Below are 23,399 nucleotides of genomic sequence, written 5' to 3'. Positions count from 1 at the left end.
TGTCCCCTGCACTGGCAGGTGGATTCTTAACCACTGCACCAGGGAAGTCCCATATACTACTTTTAATTTTCAATTTTTGCTTCATTTAGACATTTATAATTTTTTGTCTTCCTTGTTAATTGATCCTTTTATCTTAAAATCTACCGCATTTGATATTACTGTAGCCAGTGCCATCTTATGCTTTCTGTTTACATGGGATATCCTTCACCATTCATTTACTTCCAGTCTGTCTGTGTCTTTATTTTTAAAGTGTGTCTCTTGTAGACAGTGTATAGTTCTTCCTTTAAAAAAAAAATCACTGCTGACCATCTCTGTCCTTTAATTGAAATGTTTGGTCCATCTACTAAATGGGGTGGAGGAAGACTATCAACTCAATACCATTTAAACTGCTTCCTTAGAATAAGGTTTTTCTTATCACACTGGTAGTCTGTATTTAGGCCACTCGCTGTGTGAGGTCTGAATTGAGGGATTTTTCCTTCTTTCCTGTGACTAACATGGAAGTCAAGTTAGACGGTTTTCTGTTTTGTCTTTCTTTGTCTAGGGCAGACAGTTCACTTCCTTGCTAAGGGTGTTAAGAGTTTCTTGTTGGAGTCCTCTTACTGGGCATGCCCTAGGCTTTGTCCTTTGTCCTTCAAACAAGAAGCTCAAGTTCTCTAGTTGTTTCTATGCCTATATCTCAGTTTCAGCCCAAACATCTATTTTTGCCTTTGTGGATTTATTTTACTTTCTTACCAACTCAGTAATATATTAGGTGCCTTTGTGCAAATTAGAAAAAACACCCAGGCAAGTATAGTATGCTAGTATGGTGAGTAGAGTACAGGCTGGATTTCAGTCCCCGCTTGTCCCTTCAGTTCTTTTTGTAGATATGTGGTTGCCCTGTAAGCCTGTCTTATAGTGTTTTGGGTTTTTTTTGCCTGATGACACAATGGCAGCCTTATATAATATCTTTTCTGATTCATTTTTTATATTAATTCAGATTATGTTATAATTTACTTCATGTTTTACCAACTACGTATAAAAATCACATTTTTTGTTTTTGGTTTTATATCACAATTAGTGTTTGCTTCTTTAAAAGTAAAGAATTAGTAGTAACTTTCACTTCAGTGTGGTCAACTACATGCTCTGAAAGGCGTTTGAGCTGCAAACAGTCAGATCCTGCATTGCTTGGCTTGAAATAAGTATATGAAATTTCTGAGGTTCCTACTCCTCCAGTCTGCTCTCCTCCACTTCTCTGTCCCTCTCTCTTCTGACTACTTCCCCCTCAAAAAATGAACTTCAACCAGAATGAACTGGTGGGTAGCAAACAAGGGCAAAAAAGGCAGTGTTGCCTTTAAAGGCAAATTATCAATGATTAAATTGGTGGCAAAGCCTTAGGCTAATAGCAAAGTCAGTGTACTGAACTTGGGATTCTTATATTAAGTTGGGCCCTTGAGAGGGGATATAGTGGTCTGAAACTGGTAGATCCCCTTGCCTTCCAGCAAAAAAGTAAATAAAATCTTCTTTAAAGAATAGCAACCATACTTTAGTGCCTTAAGAATCCTGCAGATTAAGAGCAGTCAATTAACTCTTCATGACTTAAAAAATAACCAGCACACAAACAACAAAACAAGATACCATGACTGAGCACTAACAAAAACAGTGAATGGTTTATTTGATTTAGATCTCCTCAAGGACTTAAGATATTGGAATTTTATAGGAATATAAAATATTCAAAATATTAATATTTTGATATTATTTGATATTAAAATATTAATATCAAACAAGACTGTAAGATAAAAAGCATTACTAGAACTGGAGATAATCGTTTGTATACTAAGGAGGTATAACAATTTCAAATATCTAGTACCTTGAAATAGTCTCAAAACGTCAAGCAAAGAATGGTGATCCTGTGGGAGAAATTGACATATGTACCATTATAATGAGGAGTTGCAGTACATTTCTGCAAATTATTGTTGATAGATATGGAAATCAAAAGGATTTGAACAATATAATTAACAGACTTTATTGAATTGATGTATATAAAATGCTGGAACCAACAATTAGAAAATATTAATAGGACATGTGGCATGTTTTTAAAGGAATTGACCAAGAAGAACAAAGCTAGAGTCATCATGCTTCTTGACTCTAAACTATATTACAAAGCTATAGTGATCAAAACAGTATGGCATTGGCATAGAAACAGATACATAAATCAGTGGAACAGTATAGAGAGCCCAGAAATAAACCCATGTCCACATGGTTAGTTAATATATGACATAGAGCTAAGAATATACAATGGGGAAAGGACAGTCTCTTCAATAAATGGTGTTGGGAAAACTATATAGACACATGCAAAAGAATGAAACTGGACCCCTATCTTACACCATACACAAAAATAACACCATACACAAAAATAACTCAAATCGAAAAGACTTGAACATAAGACCTGAAACCATAAAACACCTAGAAGAAAACATAGGTAGTAAGCTTCTAGACATTGGTCTTCGCTGTGATATTTTGGACTTGACACCAAACGCAAAGGCAACAAAAACAAAAATAAGTAAGTGGTAAGTGGGACTACATCAAACTAAAAAGTTTCTGCACAGCAAAGGAAACCATCAGCAAAATGAAACGGCAACCTACCAAATATGAGAAAATATTTGTAAGTCACATATCTGATAAAGGGCAAATATCTAAAATATGTAAAGAACTCACAGAGCTCAATAGCAAAAAGATAAACAGCCCAATTAAAAAATGAGCGGGGGATCTGAATAGCTATGTTTCCAAAGAAGACATATGAATGGCTTTCAGGTACGTGAAAAGGTGCTGAACATCACTGATTCTCAGGGAAATGCAAATCAAAACGACCATGAGATATCACCTCACACCTATTAGAATAGCTGTTATCTTAAAGACAAGATATAACAACTGTTTGCAAGAATGTGGAGAAAAGGGAACCCTGTGCACTGCTGGTGGGAATGTAAATTGGTATAGCCAATATTGAAAACAATATGGAGGGTCCTCAGAAAGTTAAAAACAGAACTACCATATGATCTAGCAATTCCACTTCTAAGTATTTGAAGAAAATGAAAATACTAACTCAAAAGGATATCTACACTCCCATGTTCATTGCAGCCTTGTTTACAATAGTCAAGACATTGAAGCAACCTAAGTATCCATTGCTGGAGGAGTGGATAAAGAAAATGTGGGGGGTGTGTGTGTGTGTGTACACATAAACATATGTATGTAAAATTATTATACATTATATATATATATAGTATATAAGGAATATTATTCAATCATGAACATCTTGCCATTTATGACAACACGGATTGACCTTGAGAGCATTTTAAGTGAACTAAGAGAAAGACAAATACTGTATGATTTCATTGTATGTGGAATCTGAAAAACAAAACAAACTCGTAGATACAGAGAACAGATTGGTGGTTGCTGTGGTAGTGTTGGGGAGTGGGTGAAATGGGTAAAGATTGTCAAAAGGTATAAACTTCCAGTTATAAAATAAATAAATCATGAAGATGTAATATACAGCATGGAAACTATAGTTAATAATACTGTATTGCATATTTGAAAGTTGCTGAGAGTAGATTTTGAAAGTTCTCACCACAAGAAAATAAAATTTGTGACTGTGTGGTGATGGATGTTAACTAGACTTATTGTGGTGATCATTTCCCAATACATACAAATATCAAATCATTTTGTTGTATACCTGAAACTAATATATTTCAATTATATCTCAGTTTTAAAAAATTAAACAAGTATTAGTACATAAAGCAAGTCTCAACAAATTTCAATGACAGTATCATAGAGTCCAGATTTTCTTACCAATTTGCGATTAAATTAAAACCAACCTGTAAAAATTACAAATTCCATAAAGTTGGTAATTTTATAAACATACTTCTGAGTAATTATGGAGTAAAAGAAGAAGTCTTAAGGAAATTAAAAAACAAAGAAAAGTGGAAATACAACATGTTTGGAATTCAGTAGGAAATTTATTTCACAAAAACAAGAAAGGCTGAAATGTGACTTAAGCATCCAAGTTGAGAGGTTAGAATGAGAGGAGCAGATCAAACCCAAAGAAAGGAGAAAGAAGGGAACAAAGAGCAGAAATTAAGGAACTAAACAATAAAGATTCAGTAATATCAAAAAAATCAAGAGTTAATTCTTTAAAAGTACTAATAAAATTGACAAACCTCTCATGAGATAAGAAGAAAAGAGAATTCACAAATAACATTAGGATCAAGAGGGGAAATACAATTACAGGTACAGCAGAGGTTTAAAAGATAAAATTATACATAGTATTTTTTGAAGTCAACAAATTAGAAAACTCGAAATTAGTAAATTTCTAGAAAAATAACTTAAGATCAACACAAGATTTTTTTTAAAAATACCAGAAGTCGAAGAAGATATTTTCAACACATAGACACACACTAACCCAAGCAAGGATCTAGAAGAACCTGGAAATAAATCCTAGAAATCAATAAAACAAGCAATTCTTTAGGGAAATGATCAATAGATACAAATAAGCATGTCACTACTCATAAGAGAAAGGGAAATCAAGACACATGAGATACCATTTTACTTCCAGTAGATTGGCAAAAGTAAATCTTACAGGAGAATGTGGATCAAAGGGAATTTTTACATCCTTCTGGTAGGAATATAAAGTATAGTCACTTGGAAGTAGACTGGAAATCACTTTGGTGTTATCTTGAAACGTGGAACATTTGAATACCTTCTGACCTGGCATTTCCACTCTTAGATATGTCCTTTAGAAAAGCTCTTCTAAACAAGAGGACATGGCATGAGAATGTTCATAGCCTTAATGTTATTAAAGGCAAAAAAATGGAAAAAGCTCAAATGTCCATCAACATGAAAATGGATAAACAGATCATAATATAGTTATACAATGGAGTATTATATAACATTAAAAAATGAACTACAGATATACTTAAAGATGAATTTCAGAAATAATTAGTGGGGGAAAAAAAAAATTTTCAGAAAGCTATATATAGTATGAAATTCTTAGTAAAGCCCCAAAACAAGTGAGACTAAAAATATATTGTATAAGAATGTATCTGTAAGTGATAAAACAAAAAGATGTCAAGAAAATAGTAAGCATCAAAAACAGTCATGGTTACTTCTAGGGTGCAAGGTAAGGGGGGATGCTAGGTTCGGGGTATGGAGATAGGTGTGACAGTATTGGTAATGCCTTGGTTGTTAAATTGGATAGGGGGTTCACAGGAGTTTGTTTTATCATACAGTCATCCCCCTGTATCTAAGGTTTCTGCACTTGCTAATTCAACCAACCACAAAAAATATTCCCCCCAAAATAAAATTCCAGAAAGTTCCAAAAAGCCAAACTTGAATTTGCCATGTGCCAGCAACTGTTTAGTTAGCATTTACATTGTATTTACAACTCTTTACCTAGACTTTACATTGTATTAGGTTTATAAGTAATCTAGAGATGATTTAAAGCATATGGAGGTTACGAATAGGTTATATGCAAATACCGTGCCATTTTATATAAGGGACTTGAGCATCTGCAGATTTTTGTATCCATAGAGATCCTGGAAATAATCCCCTGTGGATACTGAGGGAAGACTGTACTTTACATACATTACATATATTCGTTCATATGTATCAAATATTAGTTACAGGGTAAAAAGATTCAGTTGTAAAATCAAAGACTTGTTTTCCTACAAAAGGGTATTGGAAGAAAGTATAGCTGTTCTAAGATACATGAATGGAATTAATTGAAATGTAATCATTTATTGGTATTAAATAGGCCTATCTATTGAATAAAATGTCAGACCCGATTCTTTTTTGTTTTTTTTGGTTTTTTTGGACTGCGTTGGGTCTTCATTGCTGCGTGCAGGCTTTCTCTAGTTGTGGCAAGCGGGGGCTACTCTTTGTTGCGGTGCGCGGGCTTCTCATTGGAGTGGCCTCTCTTGTTGTGGAGCATGGGCTCTAGGCGTGCGGGCTTCAGTAGTCGAGGCGCGTAGGCCCAGCAGCTGTGGCTCACGGGCTCTAGAGCGCAGGTTCAGCAATTGTGGCGCACAGGCTCAGTTGCTCTGCGGCATGTGAGATCTTCCTGGACCAGGGCTTGAACCCACGTACCCTGCATTTGCAGGCGGATTCTTAACCACTGCGCCACCAGGGAAGCCCCAGACCTGATTCTTGACTAATACAAATTCAGGGAGTTTTTGTAGTTGTAGTTTTAATAAAACATCATTTCAAAGTTTCTAATATAATGCCTGATACATGGAAATGTTTAATAGATATTTTTTTCCTTTCTTCTAGTCAAAAGGTTAGTGAGAAGGAGTCTGTCTGCCCTATAAAAATATCTGTGGTCTATTCAAAAATAATTGTTTTATATTATGAAAAGTGCCTAGTGTGGTTCTAGTTTGTACTGCTGTATATGGTAGTATTCAATTTCTTTTGTGTAAAGACTTCAGTTAGTGTTGAACAAAGAAAATTATATGCTCTCGTTATGTGTGCTTTAATTTAATGCTTAATGGCTTTTAATGTTACAAAATAAGTTTATTATTATATTATGATCTCACTTGTATTATATTGTCTTGCTCTTCCATATTCGTGGTGATATGGTCATGGTTTACGAAAAGAATAATCCCTAAGAAATAGATCGTTAACAGTAGTTAACGATTACTTGTGATCTAGGGTAATGACTGATTTCTTTGGGATTATTGCAGTTATAAACCATAATTACAGATTATTACAGCAATAATTATTTTGTTAAAGGAAAAAATGTTCTGTCCTTGAACAGCTGCTGAACAAGTGCCCTGAACATTTCAGAATAAATCGAAAAATGAAAAACTATAATGGAAATGTAATCTAAGATGAGATTTTTTAAATAAAATTATAGATATGAAACTCATGTATAGGATATTTAAATTTCTAAATGCAATTTAGATTTATGGCTTTACATGGTTCTTTAAACTTTGTGGATATAATTCCGTAACCAATGTAACTTTTTAACATCTATTATTCTAAATGCTGTAACTCTAATATTCTAGAGTTTTAGGGTAAGGTTTAATGTGTATGAGAAATATCACTCATTCAGTGAAATAGGAAAATTGTATTTGACAGATTAATTAAAATGCCTTTATATTTCATTGCATTGTTCATTTCTAACACTAATCCTAATTTATTCAGTTAGTAGTTGTTAATTTTTAGGGTTAAAAATTCCTGCTTTTTTGTCTCGTACAATAGAAATCACTGCTTTCTAAAACAGGGAAAGAGTAAATATACATCCTACTTCTCTCTGAATAAACTTCCATTCAAAATTTACCATAATTTTAGAAAAAATGCTCACAATTGATCACATGCTATCTTTGCATAGCATTCTTTGATATCAAAGCCTTAATTTCAAGGTCACAAAATAAAATGAATTAAAGAATAAAAAATTAAAATTTGAGAAATTCTTGTCCTATATTTAGTATTTATTATTAGACAGTGATACTCATCACACTGCATTGAAAAATCATCTTTTCAATTTTCTCTCTCTCACCAGGTTCAACCTGTTGGGCATAGGGTCTCTTTCTCCCTTCTCACCCTGCCTTATACATATTTAGTTATATCCCAGTGGACAGAACATGGCACATAGTAGATATTCAGCAAATGAATTTTCTGAAAATTCTGAAAATTCTTGAGGGTTTTTTTCAGTTCAGGGTTTTTGTTTGTAGACACAGCTAACTGTAAGTAGCTTTAATTGTGAAAAGCCTCTTTGGTAGAGAGGGAAGAACTTAAAATTTCTTAAATATTGTGTGACTTCATTTTCTTGAGCAGCTTGAAAGTAAAACTTAGAATGGACATATAAATATTCCATATTGATATGTTTCATGGCTTTTGTAGCTATGATATAGAAGAACTAAAAACAGTATAGCTATTTAATAATAATAGCCAACATTTAGTCAGCCCTTGTAGCAGGAAATATTAGGAGTACTTTACATGCAGAATACCATTCAGTGCTGTCAGAAGCCTATGAGCCAATTATTATTAGCATTTCATATTTATAAATGAGGAAATTAAAGCCAAAAGATTGAGTAACAAGCATAATAAATAGTAGAGGCAGAATTTGAATCCAAGTTGTGCTCTGGGTGGCTAAATTGTATTGCCTCCATTTTTAAATATTGATCTTCCAACAGAGAAATATAAAAGTTACATGTATAATCAGTGTCTGTTTTCAAGATGGCTTGTTTTATGAAGAGCTAGTAGGCAGATGTTTCTACATTTACATTAGTTATAAACTCCAAAAGTAAGTTTGCTTATTTTAAATTCAGCTATTCAACAAGTGTTAGTTTCATGTGTCACATATACTTGGTTTTAGGGTGGCTGGTTTGGGAATCAAAAGAAGTGTGAATGCCCTAGAAATGATGCCAAAGGGAGATGCAGTCTCATCTGTAGTAAAAATGTGGGAGACAGGTGGAGAACAGTCAGGATTAGGAATTAAAATGTATTAAATAAACACTCAAGAGGTTGTTGGATCATCAAGGTCTGTCTAGCTGATTGACCACTGTGTTGTTCAAGTACTTCCTTTAATCAGTCTTGAGAGGAAGTGGTACATATCTCATAATGGTATGAGAATGGACTCTTGGAAATCCATTGCCTATATTTGAATCATGTACTTCTTAATAGGGATTTGTGACACTAAATAAATATAGGTACAGATAGTACATATAATGTTTAAAATAGTACTTAGTGCATGTTAAGTACTATTTAAATGTTTGCTATTTTTAGTAATAGTGAAGCTTACTTTAAGCAAAATTAGTATCTAAGGATCTAAATAGATAAAATATATAAAGAAGGTTATTATTTAGATTTAAATAATATTTTTCATTTTGAGAAATAATTTGCAGTAAGATATTTTTAAAATAATGACTCTCATAGGCAGGTAAGTTATTATACTACATTCACCAAAGATTATGGTCACAATGTTTTAGATTCGTATCAATTATATAAAATGTGTATGCCCCACACACATTGGAGCACAATCTATTGATGATAACCTTTGTAAGATTCTGAGAAATACAGTCGATTCTCCTTATTTGGTATTTAATGTTCTATAAAGTTTCTGTGAACACTGAATTAGCAAATATTAAACCATTGCTCTTAGGGGAAATACAGGTTGGGTTCCTGCAGGCTTCTGGTCACATTTTCATCGACTGATCAACATATAACCTTGTGTTATGTATTCTTGCTTAAAGATACTTTACATTAATATATATCATTGATTCGTTAACATTGAACTCACAGCCAACAGCACTACAACCCATGCCTGGACGAAGCTTAACACGTGTTATTTTCTCTACAAGGTACATAATAGCTTTTTTTTTCACTTAGGAACACTAGGCAACACATTAGCACTACTCTTGTTGACTATTTTAAACAGTAAAATTATAAACAAGGAGCACAAAAGTGAAAAAACAATGTGATACCAAAAGGATACCAAAAAGGGATACTTAGCTGTTTATAGTATGAGAGATGAAACAAGAAAGCAGATTGTTGCTTTGTTTTACCTGATCTTGGAATGTGAACAATGGGCAACTTAAATTATTTGCTGTTCTGCATCTGTCCATGAATGATCACAAGTACTGATTTGGGGGATTACAAATAAATTTTACTAAGTAGATGAATTTGCAAATAGCAGGCTAGACTAGATCATACCTTGCATTGAATGTGCTTTAAGAAGCTGCTTTTATTTAAGCAATAGAAATGTAAGTACCGTTAACATTCATTTTTAATAACAACTCTACATTTTAATGTTTACTAAATTGATAATAAGCTGTTAACTTCTTCTTGCCTGGTTCATGCTGTATTTTCTATGTAATGATTTCTGAATTCAATAACCCATGTCTGTTTGATGACTTATGTATGCCAGGCACTGTTTCAGGCTCTGGATATGCAATAGACAACCAAACAGAAAAAATAACAGCTGTCATGCAGTGTACATTCTATTGGAATAGACAAGTAACAAAGCAAGATAAATAATAAAATATATATTATGTTAGAAAGTGATACGTAAAATTTTAAAAAATAATGAATCAGGAAAGGTGGATATGAAATGTTGGCAGATTGTATTCTGGTTATCTTTTGCCCAAAACTTAGTGGTTTATCAAATAACAATTTTATTCTTATCTCTCATTGTTCTCTGGGATTGATAAGTTTCAACTGGATGGTTCTCCTTTGGTGTCTTTCAGGCGCTGTAATCAGGTGACAGCTGCAGCTGACATCACCTGAATGATTCTTTACTCACAAGTCTGTTCTCTTTGCTGGAATATTTGATAAATGGGCTATAGTTGGGCATTTCTCTCTCCATGTAGTCTCTCTATATGGCTAGCCTTTAGGTCTCAGGGTATGTGGTCTTCTTACATGGTGAATGGCTTCCCCTAAGTGAACATTCCCTGAGAGACTGGAGGAAGCTGCCAGTTCTCTTAAAGGCTAAGCCCAGTGCTGGAATAAGTGTCACTTCTACCATATTCTTTTAGTCAAAGCAGTCACAGTCCAGCCCAGACTTACAAAGGATTGGAAAAATAGACTCCACTTCCTGATGGCAATTGCATACATGGAGGGAAGGAATTGATGGGTATCTTGAAGACACACTACCGTAGTCTAGGTATTGGAAATTGATAGGATAGCTGTGTAAGACCTGACTGAGAAGGTGCATTCAAAGTGAGACTAGTCAACATGGTTGTATCTTTTTGCAGGTACATTAAGCTGTGTGAGGATAGGCAAAGGGTAGGTGGAGAATTGGATTTAAACAACTACGGTTTTGTAAGATGCATATGTCAGAGGAGGAGAGAAGTTGACATTGTATGCAAGACAGAGATTATAATGATAGACAGTAGAACTGGAGGTAGGTAAGCATGGTAGAGAAGACATGAAGGGTGTAAGAAAGTGAAAAAAACGGCAGATCCCAAAAAACTATTAGAACTAACAAAAGAGTAACAAAGTTGCAGGATACAAGATCAATAGATAGAAATCAACAGTGGGTTTATATATTTTCAATGAACAATCAAAAATGAAGATAACAAGTCCACTTACAATAGCATTTAAAAGAATAAACTACTTAGGTAAAAACTTTACAAAAGAAGTGTTAAGTCTTGTACACTGACACTGTAAAACATTATTAAATCAAATATCTAAATAAATTGGAAGACATCATGGTCATGGTTCAGAAGACTTAATATTGTTAAGAAGGCAGTATTCCTCAAATTGACTTAATGGATTCAGTGTAATCTCTGTCAAAATCCCAACTGGCTTCTTTTCAGGAATTGGCAAGCTGATCCTTAAATTAATGTGGAAATCCAGAAGACCCAGGATATCCAAAGTAATCTTGAAAAAAAAAAAAACAAAGTTGAAAGACTCACACTTCCTGATTTCAAAATATACGACAGAGCAATAGTAATCAAGACAGTGTGGTATTGATGTAAAGGTAGACACTAGATCAATGAGATGTAGTTGAGAGTTCAGGTATAAACCCTCCAATTTGTAATCAGTTGATTTTTGACTCTGGTAGGAAGACAGTTCAATGACAGAAGGATTGTCTTTTCAACAAATGGTGCTGGGACAGCTGGATGTCTGCATGCAAAAGAATGAAGTTGGAACCCTATATCCTACCATACACAAAAAATTAAAATGAATCATAGACCTAAATGTAAGAGTTAAAGCTATGAAACTCTTAGAAGAAAACATAGGACTAAATCTTCATGACTTTGGGTTGGGCAATGGTTTCTTAGATTTGACAGCAAAAGCTGAAATAACAAAGGAAAAATTAGCATTATGTACCACATGAGAATTTAACATTTCTGTGCGTCAGAGGACACCATGAAGAAAATGAAAACAACCCACAGAATGGGAGAAAATATTTGCTAATCATATGTCTGACAAGAGACTTGTATCTAGAAAATATTTGCTAATCATATGTCTGACAAGAGACTTGTATCTAGAATATATAAAGAACTTTTACAACTCAATAATAAAAAAGATAGATAGCCCAATTTTAAACTGGGCCAAGGATTTAAATAGACATTTCTCCAAAGAAGACATACTTATGCAAGATCACATAGCAGATTGGTAGAGCTGGGATTCATAGTTGTATCTGGCTCTAAAACGTGTCATTTTCACTATTATACTACCTTGGTGAACTTAAAATCCAACTCTTCACTCTGTCAAGAACTGAGTTCACAGTAGTTTATCACTTGTTTGGAAGAACTTTTGCTAATTTTAGAATATCGGGAAAAATAAGCTTTATTTCTGTCAATACTTTCTAAACGATTTTTTCCTTGTTATATATTAGGACGTCTTGCCTGGCTGGTATACTTGGTTGGGACAGTTGTTGGAGGAAGATTAACATATACCAGTACAGATGAACATGATGCTATGGATGGAGAATTATCCTGTCGGTAAGTAGTAGCCATGTAATTTACAGAAATTTACTAAGTACTTAGAAATTTAGTTACTGAGCTGCTAGTATGAGCTAAAGCATTTTGTACTTGGCCTTTTGGAGAAGGTATTATTTTCCTTTTTACTGATGAGAAAACCAAGGCTTAAGTGATTTGTGTAAGTCATATCTCTAATAAGTAGTATAGTCAAATATATTCATATGAATAATATGAGTAAGCTGGTTTTCCATATATTTTAATTCACTTTCAATAACATCTTTCTTTATAACAAAGTAATACATGTTTTTGTTGAACACTAAAGATTTAAATGAAAAGAAAGTTATATATTAATTTGGAAATAACTGCTGTCATTTGGTAAAGATCTTTGAGTCTTTAATTAATGTTTGAGAGTATATGTACATTACATGTGTATTTCTCAACTTTTTTTCAACAAAAATTATACTATAATATTGTTTTGTAAACTAAAATGGGGATACTAGTACTATATCTAATTCATTTTGGGCTGTTATAAGGATTAAATAAGTTAATAATTTAAAAATAATTTTAAAGTGCTTAGGACAATCAATGCCTGGCCAATAGTAAGCACTATATTACCCAAAAAAACACCCAAAATAATTCTTTTTTAAAAACTCAAACATAATAATTATTTATAAACATTTTATCTAGACATGACATATTCTAAGCTATACCATAATTTAAATAGGTCCTTGCTTTGGGAATTTTAGGTTGTTTCTCAATTTTTCCTTATTATAAACGTGAATATTCTTTTAGCTATATCTTTATGTAGATCAAAATAATTTTATTAGAGTTAGGTCCTAAAAGCTAAATAGCTGGTTGAATAGTATATAGCACTTTAAAGACTTTCAATACACATTACCAAATGGCCTTCTGGAAAAGTACCAGTTTATCCTCTGAGCCCAAAGGCCATGAGAGGCTATTGGGTTTTTTGTTTTTGTTTTTTTTTTGCAGTTGAACACTAGGTGGTAGGATTCTTATCTTTGCCAGTTCATAGGTAACTGATGTCTCATTTTTATTTGTATTTCTTTGTTTACAAGTGGTGTCAAAAATTCTTTTCCATTCCTTTTCTTGCCATTTCTATTTTCTCTTTGTGATTTTTTATTATATGTAGATTGTATCATTCACCTGGTTTTCTTTTATGATTATGTTTCCTAATCTATCCGTAAGAACTCAGTATATATCGGTATATATCAAAGATTGTAATATTTTGCTATTCATTTTGCTATTCATTTTCTCCATATGTTTTAATTTGTTTTAGAAATTGCTTTTTTTCTGGCTTTAAACATTTATATATTAAGATCTATGAATTTTTTCTTTCATACTTTTTTCAATGCTCATGTTTAGGAAGGTTGTTCCACACCTGGATAATAAAAATATTCTGCTATATTTTCTCCTGGATCTTTTATGGTTTCAGCTTATATTTAATTTTTAATATATCCAACATTTATTTTGTTATGTACTTTTTCGAAAATTTCCAAGTGTTAACCAGTTAATGTCAAACCCCACCCTCTACTGATTTGAAATGCTGCATGTATCTTACACAAAATTCTCATGTCTTTTTCTAGGCCTTTCATTCTTCTCCACTGATCTTGGAAGTCTATTAGTACACCACTATCACCCTCCTGAAGTCTTTAGTATGATATTCTCCCTCATTATTATTCTTAAATATATTCCTAACTGTTTAATAAATTTGTTGCCTTTTTTTTTTTTTTTTTTTTTTTTTTTACGGTACACGGGCCTCTCACTGTTGTGGCCTCTCCCGTTGCAGAGCACAGGCTCCGGATGCACAGGCTCAGCGGTCATGGCTCACGGACCCAGCCGCTCCGCGGCATGTGGGATCTTCCGAGACCGGGGCACGAACCCGTGTCCCCTGCCTCGACAGGCGGACTCTCAACCACTGCGCCACCAGGGAAGCCCTGTTGCCATTTTGAATAGAGATTTCTCTCTCATTTCATACCCTTTTTAACCTTTAAACTACCTCATTTCAATGAAATTTGAATCTGAATGGAACATAAATATTTTTAGTTTTTCTTAAGATTTATTATTTCCAATATCAAACCACTTTAAACTATGACTGGGGCATTCTCAAAATGCTTTGATTAATTTTTTTTTTTTTTTTTTTTGCGGCACGCGGGCCTCTCACTGTTGTGGCCTCTCCCGTTGCGGAGCACAGGCTCCGGACGCGCAGGCCCAGTGGCCATGGCTTACGGGCGCAGCCACTCCGCGGCATGTGGGATCCTCCCGGACCGGGGCACAAACCCGTGTCCCCTGCATCGGCAGGCGGACTCTCAACCACTGTGCCACCAGGGAAGCCCTGCTTTGATTAATTTTAAACCAAGTGAACAATTTACTTCTGTAACATCTTTTAATATTACATATTTAGTAAAGTTTTTGCTATAGTTCGATTTTTTTTTAATGTTTTCATCATCAAGTAGAGAATTTCCCACTGGCACTATTTTCCTGAAAAATATATATAACAGGAAATAAAACTATCTGCCAAGTAGAAAATTTTAATTTTTTCTTTAAGCGGCAAACATATTTAGCTCTAAGTAAGATTTGTTTTGTGTTTAGCCTGTCTTCCCTAGGAAACAAAGTCTTAGTTGAAGTTTATGGGCTAAGATTTTTTTGTGGGGTGGGGAGAAGGATACATTTTCAGGGAAGAAAGAATGAAGGAAAAGTGAGTAAAAGATAAAACAGGTTATGTGTTGATTAGTTGATGAAAATATTGTGACCAGAGTTCCTCGGGAACCTATTCCTGTATTACCTCTAGGAGCAGTGGTTCAGTATTTGCTAATTCAGTTTTTACGGCCATTTTACAGCACATAACTACCATAAATAATGAGAATCAACTATAGAAGGTGGTGCATTACACACCTGGTTGCTCACTTTTACAGGTTTCCCCAGAGACCACATGGAACAGCTGTGCTTCAAAGCAGTCCATCTTGGTGGGGGGCGGGGGGGGGGGACGGGGACTGAGAGCAAGTGGTTTATATGTTCACTTATTTCTGCATCCCATTTTTAGTGGTTGAAATCTACTCCCGGAGTGTATAACTTTTCCATACTTCTTAGTTGTGTTCCCTGGCCTCTTTGAGGAGCTGCTGGGGAAGCCAGAGCTACTATTGGTCCTGTTGGTTGGAGGTAGGGGCTGGCTGGAGCTATGGTAGGCCTTTCCTCCCCCTGAGTGAGGATTTATAACTGCAGTAGCTGTGCGAGTCTTTACTGGGGCTACAAGGCAAGTGGTTGAGCCCAGGGGACAGGAGGAGAGGTGGTGGTGGGGTTGGTGGGGGGTTAAACAGGGCCGAGCAGATTCGAGGTGGGGTATGTACCAGGACTTACATAATTTGCCTAGAAAAAACATAAATATATGTGTTTTAACATACTGAGATTTTAAATTAAATAAGAATGATGTTATATGTAAAATTTTAAAATATCAATTTCACATGGAGAAATTCCAGGTAACTAGAACTGTCATACTGTTGCCTTTTGGTGTTGTTATATGATAACCTTTTTAACTCCTGGGAGGACACTACCAAATTAGACGTTGAGGAGCTCCTGCCAAAAATCTATGTGTTATTTTATCAGAAAAAGGTTGATATTCATAAAAACTTTCAATATTGTGACAATGATATTTAAAACATGTTACTTTAACATTTTTAAATATGCTGCTTTAACTTAGCAAATAAGTATATTTGTGCTCAGGCCACACAATTCTGATTAAATAAAGATAACTTTATAATCATTTCAGTGTCATTCATCATGACCAGAATGTAAACCTCTTGAGAGATTCCCCAGGGATTTTGTCTTGTCCTGTATTCTCTCTGATTTGCTGGTGGCTGCTTCTTTTCGGTTCATTCCTCTCAGTTAGGCCACCCTCTGTTTCTGTTTCTTCATGTTGCTCTCACCTGTTCATCTCGCAGTCTTTCCTCATTATTCATTGAAGACTTTTGCAGCTAGCTCAGTGTTTTGCTCTCTGCCCCAAACCCTGCTGTGATATAGATGACTTCAACTTCTTTCCCATCCGGTAGTGTTGCTTCCTCTTCTCTACACAAGACACTTCCAGTGGCTTCCTGTCACACGTGAAACAAATTCCAAATTCTTGCCATAGCCCAAAGTGTACTGTGCTACTTCTCTGACCTTATTTCCTATCCCTTTTCATTCAACTCAGCTACATACACTGACCTCCTTGCTATTGAGTATTACCAGTATGCTTTCACTTTAGGGCCTTTGCGCGTCTCTTCTGCTAGGAATGCTTTCTCCCAGATGTTTATGTAGTACTCCGTCACTTCAATCAGGTCTGTACCCAGATGTCTCTACCTCTTTTGACCTCCCTATCCAAAATAACATCCTTATCCTGCTTTATTTTTCTTCACAGCACTTCTTACCTCTTGATGTTTATTCCACTAGAATAGGGAAGGAATAAGCTTTATCTGCTTTGTTCACTGCTGTATCTTTATCTCATCTGCCTGGCAAAACCTAAATTCTGAAGGAATTCAGAGTTTTCTCTTAATTTGTCGAGTGATAAAAGAAATTGCACACTTCTTTAGATAGGTACCATTGCCAACTAAGATATCTTTTTTTTTTTTAACCTTAACTGAGCCCTCAGCATGGCTCAGTGATTTGTGTTATTTTAGTAATTCTTATCTTCCTACTTCCAAACACTTACTGAACTGTTTTCCTTGCATGTGTTGTCCCACATGTACCTCTAATTCAGTGACTAAACTTAAACTCATCTCTTCCATCCACTCCCGACCCTGACTCTCTTTGTGTGTCTCATCACTGTCCACTCAATTGCCTAGGCTTGAATCCTGGGACTTCTCCTTAACTTTTTCTTTTTTCTCTCACCAGCATCCTTATAGTCATCAAATTCTGTCACTTCTACCTTCTGCTTATCCCGATTAGTCCAGTTATTTGTTACCCTTGCTGTTTTAACTCCTGTCATCATTTGCCCGGATTCATGCTACAGTTTTATGTGGGCACCTTGTTTCCTCTCTGGCTTTCTAAAATAAAGATTTGATTATGTCTGTGCTTTGCTTAAATTCTGCAATGACTTTCATTGCTACTGGGATTAAAATCAATGTGATTTATCAGGCTCTTCATAGTCTGGGTCCTGCCTGTCTCAGTAGCTGCATCTCGTACCACTGACTGTCTTATAGCTGTATAGAAGTTTTTTTCAGCTTTTAAATGAGCCATGCTTCCCCCCCTGCCCCCCCCCCCCGCCCCTCCTGTCTAGAAAGCTGCACATGCGTTCCCCTTTCTCTTGACACTCTCTGCTCTGTTCCATCCTAGAATGTTAGGAGCTCTCGCTAATTTCTTTGTAGTGTTTATTATAGCACTTGTCATTCCTTATTCTAATTGCTTGTTTTACTGTCTTTCCCTGCATAGGCTATAGATTTCTGGAGGACTGGGAATATATATGTTTTGCTCAGTATTGTATTCTGAACTACTAATACATACCTGCCATATTGTAGGCCTTCAAATATTTGTTGACTGAATAAATACTTACGGAATTGGATATTAAGGGGAATATAAAAGAATTGATTATCCAAACATTCATTTCTTTATACTTGAAATGGTGTACATATACTTGGATCAAAATTATTTAATATTTATCTTTTTATTCCCTCCATGCTCCAAAGATAATTTAATATAAAGGTAAAAATAAATGTAGGACAATAAATTGAAAGACAAGTGAATATTGTACATACAATACAAGCTTTGGTCTTATGCACTTATTAGAGGTGGCCACAGATCTTTGAAGGACACTGTGGCAGAGACTACTAGTTGTCTTGTATCTCTTCTTTCCTTCTTCTGCAGTAATAGAATACCTGAAATGTTTTGCTGGGCATTGGCCACCTGAATAAGACTAGATTTACTAGAATCTCTTGCAGCTAGGTATGGTTAAGTGATTATGTTCTGGGCAATTGAATGTAAGTGAATGTGGTACGTGTAACATATATGCACATGAGTGGAGCTGAAGAAGCCATCTTAGACCATAAAGTGATTGGGTGAGTGGAGGCAAGTGTAACAACAAGATGGAAGGAACCTGAGTCCCTGATACACCGTGGAGCACCAACTAGTCCTAGAGCATTGCCTTGAATTTTTTTTTGCTTGAGAGAAAAATAAACATCTATATCGTTTAAGCCATTGTTTTTGGATTTCAGTCACTTGCAACTGAACTTCTTGTACGACTATCAAAGCTTATTTGACAGATGGATCATGTACCCTTCTGGGAACTCTTTCCTACTCTCCTGTTGGGGATTGTTGGGGTGCCTTTGCAATTCATATCAAGCTGGTGATTTGCATTGCCTCTTAAGCAGGTGTGAATCACCAGCTTGATATGAGTTGTAAAGGCACCCCAACAAACTTGGCTATTGGTTTCATGTCTTCCTCAGAGTTTTGGAATGTATGTTATTAAAAGGAAATAAAAGTAAACAAGCCATTGCATAGAATCAACAAAGAACCAGAGTAAGAAAAAGGAGGTCCTACTCATAAAGAATTTAACAGCAGGATATGCTTTAAGTCACTTAAGAAAGCACCTGGATCCAGAGATGAAGTTTGGTGTGTGTATCTATTTATTTAACTAAAAATTACTTCAGGAGTCTGTGCATTCACAAATACACAGACTTTAAAAGTGAGCTATGTCCCTCCTTTCAAAATCAGAGAATAAACACATCTTTTTAGGAAAAACAAACAAACCTGGTTGACTCATTCTTAAATTTGATCTTTATAAGCTTTCCTTTATGAATTTTAATAGCATTAAAGATATTTAGTAAGTGAAGGTACTTTTAAATAAGTAGCTTAATTTAGGAATTAATAACTATAAAAATGGTTACCAAAATATTATTTCATAACACTTTGGCAATAAATACCAAGTTTTTTAAAGAAGTTCATTTGCTGTAACCTACACATTTTGTTCCTAGAACTCTTTGCCGGTAGGGAATAGGAGAATAATTATATTTCACTGAAATGTAAGTTTGTATTCAAAATGAGATTATTAAAATTTGGTGTAGCTTTAATTTTATACAACGTTTTGGAAAGTTATTTAATAATATGAAAAAAATAATTGGGCAAGATATGTTTAGTGAGACAGTTCAATGGAATAAAATAAACGGTCCAGGAAGTAATATGAATGCATAAATAGACCTAATGTATGTGATAAGGGGGTAATTCAAATTAGTGGGCAAAAGACAGACTATACAAGAAAGAAATGGTGTTGAAGCAGCTGGGTAGCCATCTGCGAAAAAACGTTGATCCATATCTCACCAGATAGGTTCAAGGTTAATTTCAGTGTATCATACAGTTGAATGTAAAAAGATGGAAAAAAAACACCTCAGATTTGGGTAAGACCTTGTTATTATATAAAATCCATAAGAGAAAAATTGGTAAGGTTTTCTGCATAAGAAAAAGAAGAAAAACATGCATGGTATTAAAAAAACACCATAGGGCTTCCCTGGTGGCACAGTGGTTGAGAGTCCGCCTGCCGATGCAGGGGACACGGGTTCGTGCCCCGGTCCGGGAAGATCCCACATGCCGCGGAGCAGCTGGGCCCGTGAGCCATGGCCGCTGAGCCTGTGCGTTCAGAGCCTGTGCTCCGCAACGGGAGAGGCTACAACAATGAGAGGCCCGTGTACTGCAAAAAACAAAACAAAACAAAACAAACACCATAAAGTCAAAAGACAAATGAAAAAGTGGGGAAAAATATTTACATCTCAATCACAGGCAAAGGGCTCAGTTTTCTAATATATAAAGAATTTGTAGAAATTAGCAATAAAAAAATAACCCAACAGAAAAATCAAAAAAGGATATGAGCAAAAAGGGCACACAAAAGGACATATGTATTACTTAAAAATATGGAAAATTTTGACTTTACATTCATGAGAGAAATACAAATTAAAACTTCACTGAGATACCATTTTTCAGATTCCAGTAAATTGTAGAGTTTAATATCACCCTGAATTATTTATATGTATATAGACACTCTCATTTACTGATGATGGGAGTATAAATTGTTTCAGTTTCATTGGAAGGCAATTTTGTAATAGCTATCAAAATTGTAAATTCATTTTCTCTAAGCTAGTAATTTGACTTTTACTGTGTATATTATAACTGAACATGTGTGCAGTGATGTGTACAAGATTGTTAATTGCAGCATTTTTGTAAAAGCAAAAAATTGTAAACAACCTTAGTGTCCCTCAGTGGGGGAAAGTATGAAAATAATGTGGTATGTTCATATAATGATGTTCAGCAGCTGTAAAAAGAGAATAAGGAAGCTCTTTATATCTGACATGAAAAGATCTCTAAGATATATTATTAAATGAAAAAAGCTAGGTTTAACAATATAACGGTGTAGTATGCTCCATATGTGTAAAAGCGTTGGGAGGAGAATGTATAGTCATACATACATTTTAAAAGTCTCTGGAATGACACAAACTGTTAACAGCGTGTGTGTGTATCTTCTCGTGTGCATACATGGAAGGAAGTGAGTGGGTTAGGGCTAGGCATATCCGCCTTTGCATAATGAGAAAAAAGAGAAATAGGTGCTGTCTCCTCCAGAACTTCTACTTCTGTTTCTTAAAAATTTTATTATGATATGCTAATTTTGTTAGCACCAGGCAGTTGGCAGCCATTCACTGGAAAATTTTAATGAAAATAGATAGATAACAGAAGGATTTGGGGGTGGGGGGAAATTCTAGACTAAGCTTTTTATTCTATTAAGCTTTTTCTCTAGGAAATTTAATTTAACCTTTAGTTCATTTATGATTTTTTTGATAATAATAGTTGCATACCTGTAATAAAAATATTTGATTTTGTTAAGATCATCTTGTAATTTATTTCAGGTAAAATTTTTATTACTCATTAAGAAAGTGATACAGCTTGATGGCTGTACCTCTTTTTTTTGTATTTTGAACCATATGACCCCAAAATATATAGTTATATGAAAATATGTTGTAATGAAAAAGTAAAATACAAAACTACACATTCAATATCATTTTTCTTTTACTAAAATATTATATATATACATAAATATATAAGTTAATACCTGCGTTTATATAATAGTTATAATTGTAGATATTTACTATATATGTATATGTCATATGTATCTATATATAAATGTTTAGTAAAATAATAAATGCATGTCCATGTAGGTTTGTATGCATGTATATGAAGTGCATGTGTTAGGAAAAAGGGCTAGAAGGAATTAGACCAAATTGTAGTATCTCTTCATGGTAGGATTTCAGATGATTTTTAAAAATATTTTCGTTATAAGCATTTGTATTTTTCCACTTTTTATATTACGTAAAATTGATGATAAATGTTTTAATGGTATTTCTCTAAGAATTTTTACTGAAGCTTCTTTTTTCCTTCATGAAAAGAGTTTTTCAGCTTATATCTTTAATGGATACCGGATTGCCTCAGTGTTCTAATGAGAAAATAGAACTTGCAATTCTGTGGTTCTTGGATCAGTTTCGTAAAACATATGTTGGTGATCAACTTCAGCGAACCTCAAAGGTAGGTTTTTACTAGAGATTAAAATTAATGTTATTGAAGATGAAGAAAGGTGTTCACATGTAACAGCTTTAAGCTGAATGATATATTTGGGCAATTTCTACATAAGAAATTTAGTTGATCAGTTGAAGTCAGTTGATTAATTGGTATTGAAGGCAATGTGAGATTGCTTGTTTTATGCCTAGATTTACCATTGTCTTTGAAAATTGATTGGCAGAGTTAGAGAATATTTTTTATGTGGTTAGTCATTAGTTAAGATTATTTTAAACACCTTAATGAATTTTGCCTTATTGTATTTCAAGGTTTAAAACATACGATTTACTCTTTTAGTAGTTCTGAGGGTTTTGGTGGGGTTTTTTTTTGATACTTATTTTTGTGGTTTCCAGTGTATTTTCCACTCATTTCTTGGCATTTTTACATGATAAATGATGAGGACAAGAAGAGTAAGACATGCCTTTGAGAGGCTGCAGTTAACTTAGTGAAGGGAACATTTCTACTATGGTGATTGAAAGTTTAGCATTAGCAAGTTCAGATGAATTGATCTTAAGGCATTAAGGTATTATTGAGGGCATTTATGTGAACCCTAACCAGATATTTAGTAGCACTTGGACACTGAGTAAGATCTATGAGGTTTTTGTTTTTTCTTTTCTTTTCTTCCTAGAGTAATAACTTTCCAAAACCTTCTCTGTTGGAAGTCCTAAGGATATTCTTATCTCCTTTGGATTTATAGTTTGTATTAGTAATGTTAAGAGATTAAGTTCTAGAATAAGCTTTTTATATTGAACTGAGCTTTGTTTTCCCTGGGAAATTTAGCTTAACCTTCAGTTCATTTATGGTTTTCTGTTAATAGTAGTTGTATAGTAGTATGAAAAGTATTTGATTTTGTTAAGATCATCCTTTAGTTTACTTCAGGTAAAATTTTCTTTGCTTTTTAAGAAGGTGATGTAGTTTGATGCTTTCTTTGTGAAATACATTGTGATATTTTATTGCCATTTAGGATTTGTTTTCATTCAGGATTAATATCAAAAAAATTTTCTTAGAGTTAAGCTGACATTGAATGAGACAACTAGGGAGAAAAAGGAGTAGCTAGATATAACTGTTTTAGGTTGACAGTAAGGCAAATTAGAATCAGACAAAAATTACATGGTATAAAATTTATACAGGGTACACATTGAATTATGATAAACTGTCTTGTTTTAAATGTACCCAGAGAGTTTATTTTGCTTTTGCAAAAGTGAATACTCTTGAAACATTGCTTATCTAATATCCATTTGGTCTGGGTCCTAAATCAGAACAGTGTAATATGGAGTGGAAAAGCCTTAAAATTATTGTGGTTAAAGCACTTGGAAATAATTATGTAAAATGAAATCGATTGTTTTAGGGCAATGGGTTTGAGAAGTTTTTTTCCTGAAGATTCTTATATGTATATAACTTTTAATATAAGGTAATTGTGAA

The 23,399-nt window shown here is 34.2% G+C and overlaps 1 protein-coding gene across 6 annotated transcripts in view; it reads left to right on the top strand.

The window, feature by feature from the left end:
- The window catches only part of RANBP17 (RAN binding protein 17), a 322,707-nt gene that overhangs the window by 57,557 nt on the left and 241,751 nt on the right, over positions 1–23,399 (top strand). For all 6 annotated transcript variants that reach the window (XM_067732877.1, XM_067732875.1, XM_067732874.1 and 3 more), the window contains 2 exons: positions 12,314–12,419; positions 21,812–21,947. In XM_067732877.1, the coding sequence (XP_067588978.1) occupies positions 12,314–12,419; positions 21,812–21,947 (242 nt within the window). The remainder of the gene's footprint in view (positions 1–12,313; positions 12,420–21,811; positions 21,948–23,399) is intronic.

Source organism: Pseudorca crassidens, chromosome 3 (genome assembly GCF_039906515.1).
Source record: "Pseudorca crassidens isolate mPseCra1 chromosome 3, mPseCra1.hap1, whole genome shotgun sequence".
Taxonomy (NCBI): Eukaryota; Metazoa; Chordata; class Mammalia; order Artiodactyla; family Delphinidae; genus Pseudorca; species Pseudorca crassidens.
Note: the sequence above shows the minus strand (reverse complement) of the source record. Positions and strands in the feature narration are given on the sequence as shown.